The 12,526-nt window shown below is 40.0% G+C and overlaps 1 protein-coding gene across 1 annotated transcript; it reads right to left on the bottom strand.

The window, feature by feature from the left end:
- Nucleotides 1-69: 69 nt before the first annotated feature.
- LOC134193136 (phosphatidylinositol 5-phosphate 4-kinase type-2 alpha-like) lies at nt 70-12,513 on the bottom strand. Its single transcript, XM_062661936.1, has 11 exons — nt 12,370-12,513; nt 10,565-10,662; nt 10,408-10,504; nt 10,023-10,175; nt 9,004-9,150; nt 3,301-3,339; nt 3,122-3,235; nt 2,445-2,682; nt 863-979; nt 397-497; nt 70-336 (listed from the first exon to the last, which is right to left on the bottom strand). Exons 1-11 carry the CDS (start codon nt 12,475-12,477, stop codon nt 256-258), a joined length of 1,293 nt encoding a protein of 430 aa, XP_062517920.1. The 5' UTR covers nt 12,478-12,513; the 3' UTR covers nt 70-255.
- Nucleotides 12,514-12,526: the final 13 nt, after the last annotated feature.

A 12,526-nucleotide genomic window follows, 5' to 3' on the forward strand; every position in this document is an offset into this window, starting at 1 on the left:
ACTCCAATCCCTCTGTAGATCGCTGGAACAGGCAACCAATACATATCTAATACACTCACGATCACAATGTATATAACAATACATATAAGAAGTCCTGTATTAGACAATACTGATCTAAGACTAACATGTCAAATTACTACTAATAATATACTCAGATGCAGACACACATCCAAAATCTCACTTTCAAATTACTGCCCGCCACACGCAGTTTACCATCCTTACAATAATTAATCCAGTACTATTCACCTGATCCTACTACTCGACAATTCTTGATACAAAGTCCAAAAACCGTTTTGCATACTGCTCAGGTCTCACGGTTGATATCTCCGCATTTGTCTAGGACAATGATTCATTGCACAATGTACATAAACGTGGTCAGTTAGACAAACGTCTCACCCCGTGTTTCATGGTCTTGGCTGCATGGGCTGCTCTCTTCCGAGCTCCATACTGAGTCAACATGTCAATAAGTCCACAAAAGTAGATCAATGGTTCAGACTCTAGAACATCAATATCAACCAATAAATCCATCAATAGTAACCCAATTATTATGACGTCTATTCAGGATTGGTGTGAATGCGTGCGTGCGTGTGCGTGCGTGTGTGTGTGTGTGTGTGTGTGTGTGTGTGTGTGTGTGTGTGTGTGAGTCATATGTCTTTGCCTGCCCGCCCGGCGCTTGCACCTTCACCATTCAAGTGAATGTCTGTCTGTCTGTCTCTCTGTCTGTTGGTTGGTCTGTCAGTCGGTCTGCCTGACTCTCTGTCTCTTTGTCTCTCTGTCTACCTGTCTACCTGTCTATTCACCCACTACTGTTATCCACCAATCACCCTATCTTATCATCCAAATGCCATAAATCACATCATACCATCATTAGACATGACAGCAAAAACATCAACTGATAAGTCAACAACTGGACACATTCCCTGCTCAATAGCAGCTGCCGCAGCCTTTCCATTCAATGCAATGTGAGGTCTGGGAAGACCTAAATCAAACACAATACTTACCAGCAAACCCACAGTTTTACCTACCATACAACACAAACTGATTAATACTCTAAATCGCATGACATTGCATATTATAATGTATACAGTCCAACAGTGATTCTCACCAATAGTTTGAACCAACTCATTACAGTATGAGAAAACCGTGGCATAAATTTCTTGAGACACATCGACACCTTCACAAAGTACTACAGTGTATTACCCTCACTTATCCAACCTTCACATATCCAATCGCATATCTGACCTCCATCATCCTGCACATACGACTATGCCGTATTTCTGGCTCTGCCTTGGCTCAGGCCTTGCGATGGCTCTAGCTATGCCGTGGTTCTGGCTATGCCTTGGCTCTGGCTATGCCGTGGTTCAGGCTCTGCAATGGTACTGGCTCTGCCTTGGTTCTGGTTATGCTTTAGTTCTGGCTATGCCTCTGGCTCTAGCTCTGCCTTGGCTCAGGCCTTGCCATGGCTCTGGCTCTGCCTTGGCCGTGCCTCTGGCTTTGCCATGGCCCTGGCTCTGGCTCATCCGTGGCTCTGGCTCTGCCTTGGTTCTGGTTCTGCCAGATCAGAAACTTTGCTGCTGATGAAAGAGGAACTCTTTGTGTGACATGATTTACCACTGCAGACTAATAAGTGTAAGCACAAGTTTGGGAGTCAAGGGTTAATGAAAGGCACAACTGGATGGGCCACCAAATGCTATCTATTAATCTCAAACTATTCAAAACAACAACACAAGTTCTCACTGTCACAAGAGCCGCCAGTGTACCAGCCACCTTGAAACCATTTCATATAACGTCTGGTTTTCCAGCATGCAATATAATCAGAAAACCAAGTACCCATTGAACACTAAGTTCCTTCATAACTTGCATCTTCGTAACAACGTTGACTTCGTTAGCCATTTTTTAAATTGCGAGTTTCTGCAGAATAATTACCATAACCTTTTTCACTTCTGTGAAGCAGATGGCTGGTTGGCTTTACAGAAGCTCGCCAGAAAACACAATTGCACTTGCCGTACCAAGCATCAATTCTCGTATTTCTTGCCCTTGGGAGTCACTTGTCATCAAGGTAACAAAGAAAAGTCACCTGACAGAGAATTCATGCCACTTGCTCAACACATGTAGTATGCACACACACGTGCACATGACCGTGCACATTCATTACACATCGCAAAATTATTTGTAAATTAAATTTTTGTAATCGGCAGCTTTGTTCGTGAAATCATAAAATTTCCTTGCGAAAAATCCACGGCTACAGTGTCCAACCCTATCTTTAATAGCTGCTGTCTGCTTAAAGTCAGATAAGTGAGGACCAATACAGTTAACTTGTGTATTAGATGATCAAATGAGTAACAGCTGCTAACAAAAAACTCAGTTTCTGTAATGCATGTTTGCTGGTCCACATAAATGTTTGGCTTCAAGTGGTGCATAGTGACATGTATGTCAAGCCTCACCGGACACGGCTGCTGCCACTTCGGCTGTCGTCTGTTCTGATGGCAAAGTTATTGCTTTCCCGGTTCCTGTCACGGCGCCGGCATTCGCATCTGCTCCTATTCCGTCGTCTCCTGATGCTCCTTCTTCCTCGGTTTCGTCGTCATTTTCGTCATCATCGAAGTCATCCATCTGAGCCTGAGTACAGTCGTGAATTCCCAATAACAAACTGTAGTCCATTAGTTTTAGACGAGTCAAAAACTACAAAAACAAAGAATAATTGATTGTTGCATTTTTAAAGCATCGAAGACAGTGTGTGTGTGTGTGTGTGTGTGTGTGTGTGTGTGTGTGTGTGTGTGTGTGTGTGTGTGTGTGTGTGTGTGTGTGTGTCAAGGAGTAATTACAAGTCAACATGTATGCGCCATCTGTCATCACGATTGTCATTTTCGTATTGGTCTCTATGCACATGAACAAGCACACAAGCGATGGTTGAATTCTAATCAGTAGAGAAGTCGTAAACTCGTACACAAGTAGCAGAAAGTGTGTGTGTGTGTGTGTGTGTGTGTGTGTGTGTGTGTGTGTGTGTGTGTGTGTGTGTGTGTGTGTGTGTGTCAGTGTCTGTTTATGTAAAATACAATTCATAAGTATTTTATTACTAGCAATTTATAATTATTTTCAATATTTATCAAACATGTCTTACAGCTGTGTCTTTCTCAAGCTTCTCCATTAGCTGCCGCTTTGCATCTTCCCCAATATGAATCTTTAGAGCATCACTAATAAAGTCATTGTCTTTGAACGTCGGCAAGTCCTTAGCCTACACATCAAACAAAAACAAAAATAAAGAAAATTCTCAAACAACTGTCAATACAAAATGCAAACCTTCTCTTTCTCACTCGCTGATCTGTCAACTGTTGACCCCTACCATGACACAGAAGACAAAAAATTTCTGTCACAGTTTTCTTGACCAATCAAAAAGCGATTACCATATTTCCACAAGCACCATAAAACCAGAAATTCAGGCAATGATTTAAATCGTGCAAATTGTGTGACGAAAATATCATTGCACTAATTGAATTCGCATTGTGCATAGACATGGCATGCGTATTCGTTCGATATTTCTGTCATCGTCTTGCCATAAATCCGTGTACACTATGATCCCAAACTATTTCAATCACTCAACACCAAAGTAAAAGAGTTTTGCTCTTCACACCAATAAATGAAATGGAACAGACAGCAAATGTATACGCATAGACGCTTTCGTTTTTGTTGTAGTTGTTGTTATGGTGGTTATATTGATTGGCCAAAAGTGTTACCAGTATACTTGAGTAGACATCTGAGCTGTCTTGATATCATAAAAATTGTAACCGCATAGCGATTTGAAGTGCTCGTTTGGGGTAAATTCGCACAATATTAATTAAGGTCACAAGAACTTCTGGTTTTACCTTACTAGCTCATGATCAAACAATACATGCAACAAAGACAATTAAATATCAATTAAAATATCAATTAAAAAATGTGGTCTGTTTCTATAATAGATGATCTCAATTCATAAATCCTTGAACGTTGTGTGCCTATTAGACCAGAGTGTTGTGACACTATTTCTGCATTTATACAAAAATTATTAATAAATTAATTAATTGATTACTGGCAGGCACAATAGTAAGACAGCAAAGTAATAAAGATTGGCTGTAATGTCTGGCTGGATTGCTGTCTGCCTGTCTGTGACAGTGCTCAAAATTACTGCTGGTCATCGGTTAATGGCCAATCATATTTGGATAATGGCCGGTGACAGTTGCTAATTACCCATCAAGATGACCGGTCAACTTTTGTAGGTCATTAAGTAGTGATGAGAAGAGCTATCCCAGCTCTATGAACAGCCAATTAAGTGTATAGCTAGTCTACATAGTTATGTGATATTATATGTTAGCTATGTACATCATTTAGCACCATCTATTTAGTCTCTGTTCATGTGTTGGCCTCTGAATTTGTACTCTACAATCTATAGCACCGCCCAACTTTTACCTTATTTGTCAGGCCTCAATCATGTCTGCATGAGGGAAGAACCTGCATGTTTATCTAAGTCTTATGAGAGGACCGTTTAGCTATTGTTGTGTTAAGCCTGGTTCACAATATTGACGCCGACATCAATGTCGACAATAGAAATGAATCCTATTCCAGCGTCGACGTCGGCGTCAACATCAAAGGATGCCGCCGACGTCAAGGCGGTTTCTTTGAAGTTTGACGCTCAACTCAGCGTCGGCGTCATATTGTGAACCAGGCTTTACTATGAATGCCATAACATCTCTAGTAAATTATGATACAATCAGTTAACTTAAGTGGTCATGCTGTGTAAAGTTTTGCTATGGTACATGGAACATGAGTAGTTATGGTATACTAACATTTGTTGAAACTTCCGCGTTGCTTTTTGCCTTTCAATTCATTGTTAGAGCATTATGTCTCTGGACCCAGTTGCGCAGTTTCTTTACCCAAATGATGCCCCGGTGACCCATAAGCCTGTGTGTGTGGGAGCTGATGGCAATTGCTTTTTCGGGCTATTGCAATGTCCTTGACAGGAAAGAAAGAAAATCACAAGCAACTCCGTCAGCAAGTTGCAGAACAGCTCTGCAACAAGTCACAGGCAATTGCAGTTGCTTTGATTGAAAATCTTCGTCTTGTCCAGGTATGAATCCTTCTTCACTCATTGCCACATTTCTTTCTGATGAGAGTTACAGTGTGTTCAAAGCCGCAAAGGAAGTGGGAAAGGGCACTGAGGACAGTCTAGCTTTAGCTGTGGTGAAGGAGGGCAATGAGACAAAGAAATTTGGAAGTTGGTGTGGGATGGTGCAAGTCTATAGTGCAGCTGCAGCAATTGATTGTTCCATCAACATGCACTACACTGAGGTTAACCAACGTATCTGCCCTTTATGAAACCATTGTACAACCTTTGGAATCTGCAACAAGTCAAAATAATGATATTCATATCATGTGGTCTTCTAGCACAACTCAGCCAGCAACTCTTAAGGGAAATGTTCAACTCAATCACTTTGTGCCTTTGCTACCCAGATCAGCCACTAATCTCAGTTACCATGCCAAAAGTGACATCCCTGCCTCTGATTGCTGTGATGAGTCTGACTCTGACAAACTTGAATCTACCTTTGGCTTCAGTGATGATGAGAATGCCAGTGAATTTGTTGTAATGAAAACCCTTAGAAAATCAAGAAAGTCAACGAGAATTGAATCAAAGTCATGGTCGTTGTCTGGATTCCAACCTAAGAGCCCAAGGGTTTGTGCAATACCCTCGAACATGGATATTACGTAGAAACTATGCATGAAGATTCTGGCTTACCTGTTGACTCACACCACACTGCAGCTCAAGAAAGTCAAAATGGTGACAAGCCAGCATATGGCAATGCTTCTCGCACAACTCAACGTGCTATGGCTGCTACTGCTACTAAGTCAAAGGGTTCTGAAAGCAAGTCTTCCAAGATCAAGCAAACTCTTGATTCCTGGTTATTAAGTAACAAGAACAAACATGTACAAAAAGACCAGGGAGATTACAAATAGTCATCTGATTACAACCATTCCAGAGCTTGCAAAAACACCAGTAAGTCAAAATGTGTCATCAACCACATGCAGATATCATATATCAAAAGAAACATTTATGGAGTGGAAAAGAAGCCATGAAGCTGATTATCAAACTATGTCATGGCTTAAATGTGAATTGATGAAAGATAATCCTTCAATGGTTGATATTTTGTGGTGTGAGGTGTGTCAAACATACCAATCTAAGGTATGTGGCACTAAGCATTTCTCCAGAACGTGGATTGATGGGTCAAGAAATCACAGAAACAACAATGTCATTGATCATGCTGGGAGTGCTCAGCATCAAGCTGAATGTCCTACAAGCGAAAAGAAACAGCAAGAGACCAAAGCAAGAATGATAATGAACTTTGAAATATGTTATTTTCTGGCAAAAGAAAACTTACCATTCGTAAAATATCCACCTATCTGTGCTCTTGAAAAACAACATGGTGTTGAGCTGGAAGAGGCATATTCATTTGATGTAGCAGCTAGTCACTTGTGCATTATACTGCTGAAAGTCAGCAACAGCATTTCAAACAAACAGTGGCAGCAGCTTTCTTCAGCATCTTGATGGATAGTTCAGCTGACAAAGGAAAAGTGGAGAATGAGTTGTTTGCAATCATCTATTCTGAGAGTGATCACACCTCTGAAAAGCTAATAACTCAAAGTCGATACTTCAAAGTACTGGAACCGTCTAAGGCTCATTCTGCTGGACTCTTCGATTGCCTACAAGAAGCTCTGAAAGATATGGGTATAAGAGATTTGATGAATCCAGAAAATGTGTTGCAAGTCAAAAATTTGCCAATTCTTGTTGGTGTGGGCACTGGTGGTGCTGCTGTAAACATCTCAGAGATAAGTGGACTAAAAGCAAAAGTTCAGAATGTTCTGCCATGGATTTTCTGGATGTGGTGTTTTGCCCATCGACTAGAACTTGCAAGCAGAGACGCTCTGTCCAATCCAGTATTTAAGTAAAGAAATAGATGAAATGCTTCTTAGGATCTATTATCTTTACAACAAGTCTCCCAAGAAATGTAGGGAACTGAGAGCTATTGTGAACAATTTGAAAGAAGTATACAATTTTCCAAGGGGTGCCAACCTACCAGTGAGACCATCAGGAAGCAGACGGATTGTTCATAAGCGAAGAGCACTCCACAGAGTTCTCGATAGGTATAGGGCTTACATAAACCACCTAGCAAGCCTCTGTGAAGATGCTAGTCTTAGAAGCCCTGATTGACAGCATCTAAAAGGTTATTTGACAAAATGGACTCATGCAAAAATAATTCTGTCCTGTGCCCATTACATAGATATTTTAGATCCCGCCGCTAGTCCGAGCTTGTCTTTACAGGGAGATGACCTTGATATCATTAAGGCAATTCAATCAGTACTCAAAAGTCACCAAGCCATGGAACAGTTGAAAGAAATTCCTTTAACCAATTGGTTCGCAAGAAGACGTGTCATGGACAATCTACTAGAAAGTGCAGATGGCAAAATGACGTATCAAGGAATTGAATTACATCACTTCAATGATGTTGTTGTGAACAGCTGCAGACAGCAAGCTTTAATTGATCTGAAAAAATTGGATGATGAATTGAAGGAAAGACTTTCATGGTCAGACACAAAACTTATGAGGGCTACTACGACTTTCTTGGACACACAAGCCTGGTACTCACACAAAACCAATGAGTCTTTCTCTCTTCATCTTACAGAGGCTGTTTCAATGCTAGTTGAGAATTTCCGAGCTCCTCTCGAGGCCAAGGCTACTGATCTAGTAGCAATTCAGGAAGAAGCCAAGGAGATGCTTGACTATGCACATCAATATCTTCGAGTGGACAGAGATGGGTATCAACATGTTTGGTAGCGCTTGGCGTTTGGACCTGACTGTACGTGATTTAGGAATTTAGTTGCTATTGCACAGCTCCTTTTCAGCTTACCGTTTAGTACTGCAAAAGTAGAACGCCTTTTCTCCCGTTTAAAACTTATTAAAAGTGATCGTAGAACAAGTCTTAGTCAGAAGACGTTATCTGATCTGCTAGAGGTCAGTGTTGAGGGAACTGAACTTGTAAATTTTGATTCAAGCGCTGCTCTACAGTTATGGTGGTCAGACTGTTCAAGAACTCGTCATGAAAGTCATTCAAAATAAAAAGAAAAATTGAATGCAGCAGCAGCAGCAGCGAGACCATCCATCAACAACAAGACACTTCAGCGATCAATGAGGCAACTGAAACAATATGTGAGGCAGAGCAGTCGGTATCTCTGGATGATCGGGACTCTTGGATTTTGAATGATGAGTGAAATATGGTCACAGTACCACAGCTTGCATTGTCACACTACCACAACTTGCATCGTCACATGCACTATCACAACTTGCATGATGTCAGAATAGCATCTCAGATCTGTAGTAGCTAGTTATGTTCGAACAAATATGCTTATAGTGTGGTGTTAGAGTAAATTGCTTAATTTGATGTAAAACTGTAACATTATAAAGGAAAGCAGTTCACGGTTTGCTATGTTTTGTTAGTTACTGCAATTTTAGGTGCTTTCATGTTGTAAACTAATGCCTTCTTCCTTAGTAATACGTGTATTCAACTGACTCTTGTTTCTTGGTTTTTGATTGCTAATTAAATTAGAGATTACTAAGTTTTGATTACTAACTGCTTTTGATTACTGATTAAATTAGATGACCGGTAAAAAATTTGAATGACCGGCTAACTTCTGGCATTACCGGCCATACAGCCGACTAACTTTGAAAAATAATTTTGAGCACTGTCTGTCCGTCTCTGTCTTCCTGTCTGTCTATCCATCTGCCTGCCTGTCTGTCTGTCTGTCGCAAATGTTTGGCTGTGTTTGTCTTTGTCTGTCTCTCTGTCAATGGTAGTATACTCATATTGTGGTGACTATAATACATCTCGAAAGCACAACTTCACACTACCAACCACATATACTGCCAAATGCGTCAACAATTGACTACAATTATTAATTCCCTCGACTGCACTGACTCACCTTCAGATCGAATTTCTTGTGTATTTGTAGCCGACTCGGCAGCACGTTACGCATCGTCAAGACGTAGTACTCATCGCCACTCACTGTCAGACGATACAATCCAACGTAGTGTGGCAACAACGTGCCACCGTTTGTCTCAACAACATGCTACAATTAATAAAAATAAAAGGTAAACAATAAAAAGATTAAAAATAATAAAAAATAATAAAAATAAAAAATTTTAAAAATTTAAATAATTAAAAATTGAAAATAAAAAAAATAAAAAAGAGATACTGTCTGTACCAACTTATACTGAACAAGTTGACGAACACTGCATTTCTTTCAGTTGAATATTGCTTTGTATGTGCATGTTAGTACCATATGTCCTGCTATTCCAAGCCTTCACATTCATAGTATACGATCAGAGCATGCACACAAGTGGTGGCAGCAAGATGGTCGTCTGTAAATTTAACCTTACCGTCATCATTGACTCAGTGGACATACCATCAGTTCATTAATAATCGTAATCATAAATTTGATGAAAGAACAAAGTTTTGGCAAAATGTGTTTGTGCCAATGCGTGACAAATGTGTAAGACTTTCGATGATCAATGTGTATGTCAATAGTATATACATTGAAAGGTTTATATAATTGAAACACATAAGTAGGCAACAGCTAACATGCACGTTAAAGTCACATGCATTTCACTACTATAATTAACCAAACTACCAAACTGACAAAGTTAATTTATTAATTTTATTTAGTAATAAATTAATTTATTAATATTAATAAACTGTAGCAACATTGTCTACTAGTACTGTAGTTCATACACAGTTTTAACACAATAAACTCTGCACAACTAGTAAGTAAGTCAAATCAAACTTGATTCATAGTTTTGCTGATTGACCTCCTTCCAATACAAATACATGAGACAAATAACTATGTCATGTAAAAATGTATAATTAAAGTTGCAAATAAATAGAAAAATTAATACATTAAACAGAATATACATTCATTGCTGTTACAAACCGTGCATGTACCTCATGGTATTGCTGTAGTATTTGGTGCATTAGAGCCACTTCTTCGCTGGAGATTAACTTGATTATAAATCTTTTGTCGTGAGACACATAAAACTTAGCGCCACTGTGACCACTTGAGCTGAACGCGACTGGTTGTGATTGAGTAAGAGAATGCTAAATAGAAGCCCCGTAAGCCGTTCAAAATACTAAGGTTACACACACACACACACACACACACACACACACACACACACACACACACACACACACACACACACACACATGCACACACACACACACACACACACACACACACACATGCACACACACACACACACACACACACACACACACACACACACACACACACACACACACCATGTACACAAGATACAGATATGCACACCATGTAATCCGTATCATCGATTCTAAACTTTTCCCTTAGATCGCGAAAAACTAGTGGGCAGTACTCCTTGAATTTGAAACGACCAGGAAGATTCTCTCTGTAACAAACAACCAAATTGCTACGAAGAAACCAACCAAATGCGGACACAATCACCAACTTGTTATAAAGATGGTTCTCTACACGCGTTTTGGCAAACGCCCTGAAATCGTCCGGCATTAGAAACGGTTGAATGTTAATGTGCATTAGCTCATCAACCTACAACAAACAAAGAATTCAAACAACAAACAGACAAACAGGTAAACCACAAACCGATAAACCCCCACCGTTTGAGGACAGACAGATGAAAGACAAACAACAAACAGCAGACAAATGAACAATCAGAAAAAACAGGAAAACAATTTAGCATATTCAGGTCTGTTGTCTTCTGAGTGCCACCTACTTATTTGCCATCTGTCTGTCACTTTTCGTCTGTTGTGTTTGTCTGTCTGTTTGCTTATCTGTTGGTGGTCTTCATGTTTGTTATCTAATGCAAGCATGTGCATCCAATATCACTACACAAACTAAAACTTGACATCACCAATCAACCACCTTTGCTACCAACTTCTCGTCTCTCATAGATCAATATGAGCCATCCGTTTAATCATCGATTAGTAACATTCTTCCATAAATAAACAATTCAATAATCCATATGTGGCATACTCTCAGTACAATCAAATTTTCACTGTATCTGAGTACATTTACTATAGAACTGCTGACATTGACATACAAAGCCAGAGGTAAACGACGCCGGCAGAAACAGGTAATATAGTGCAGTAAAAACTAGAATCTATCAAGAGATCTATAGACTGTACTGTTCAGCAGATATCACATAAAGAGTTGTATATACTAAGCCACCCTAAATTCTTAAGTGTGGAAGATCCCTCTTGATCTAGATAATAACAGGATCTCGTTCTCATAGCTTGTAAGTACAATTCATCATAAGAAGTCTTCGATAGTAAGTGTTAATTAAACTACTGTATTACTCACACATGATTAAGATGTCTTCCCTGAATACATGCTATAATCATATCATATTAACGCCTCACTACTTGTAATTGATTACATTAGTCTACCAAATGGCTCTGGAGACAAATCAGGAGGCTCAATCCCATCGAAGGATGTCCTGCCACTGACACACATTCATAACCTTGTCTGCCATCCCTTCCCACCAACTGTAGTCATTCATGTGTACAGACATTAGTTTCACACTGTGTAACACAATCCGGGTATTCTATTTCATAAACATTGTAGCTATGAGTTAATTAATTAAGCAAACAGACAAGTAAACAAATACCTAGCAACAACTCTTGCAATGTGTGGGCCTAGTCTTTACCTATCAGAGCTTTTAACTATCAGAGAAAGCAAGATCAAACGATCAGAGTCAGAAAAGAAACAATATTTATTAACTTAAATCGTTAATTAATTAGGTAAATTAATTATCAACTCTTACGCACTGCAACTATAGTTCACACATTGCTACATTGTACAACAGTAGGTGAAAAACAACAGACATCCGCTGCTACACGCATACGTCCAGTCAGTCTGTCGATGTAGCCAACATGGACGCTCTAAAGCTCCTCCCCCTACGCAATCCACATCATTTACAAGATTTACAAATATAAATAATAAATCCTTCTGACTATACTCCAAACTAGCCTACAAAATCATTAAAATCGTCGCTATCCTTGACACGTGCATACGAGCACGCGCACTTATGCCAGAGTGAGAGAGTGCCGGTATCTCTGTGCGTCTACCGGTTCACATCTTGCAAGTATCGGTGCATGGCCGGCAGATGCCGCGCCCACTTCGACACTCGACTGGTTTCAAACCGTCGAAATCCGATCAAATCAGTCCGTCATTTCATCGTTGAACGTCCGTGTGTCGTACAGCGAGGCAATCGAACGCGATGTGACGTTACTTTACCGTGTGGTTTATCCCCCACATGAGGACGCTTAAAATCGGCTCGCTGGCTCGAAAAACGCGCTTCTTCTGATGCACCGTCTTGACTTTCTTCACCTTCGAAGACGCCATTTCCAGCTACAAGATTTCAAGGATAATAATGAATTAACGCGCGCTACCA

Source organism: Corticium candelabrum, chromosome 17 (assembly GCF_963422355.1).
Source record: "Corticium candelabrum chromosome 17, ooCorCand1.1, whole genome shotgun sequence".
Classification (NCBI taxonomy): domain Eukaryota; kingdom Metazoa; phylum Porifera; class Homoscleromorpha; order Homosclerophorida; family Plakinidae; genus Corticium; species Corticium candelabrum.

What these genes read in the sequence shown, in the direction of transcription:
- LOC134193136 (XM_062661936.1), bottom strand. Translation starts at nt 12,477, where the DNA reads ATGGCGTCTTCGAAGGTGAAGAAAGTCAAGACGGTGCATCAGAAGAAG. An exon ending in TACTACAGCAATACCATGAG is followed by an intron (nt 9,151 to 10,022) that starts GTACATGCACGG and finishes TATTAATTGTAG; the next exon opens with CATGTTGTTGAGACAAACGG. An exon ending in ACAAGAAATTCGATCTGAAG is followed by an intron (nt 3,340 to 9,003) that starts GTGAGTCAGTGC and finishes GTGTCATGGTAG; the next exon opens with GGGTCAACAGTTGACAGATC.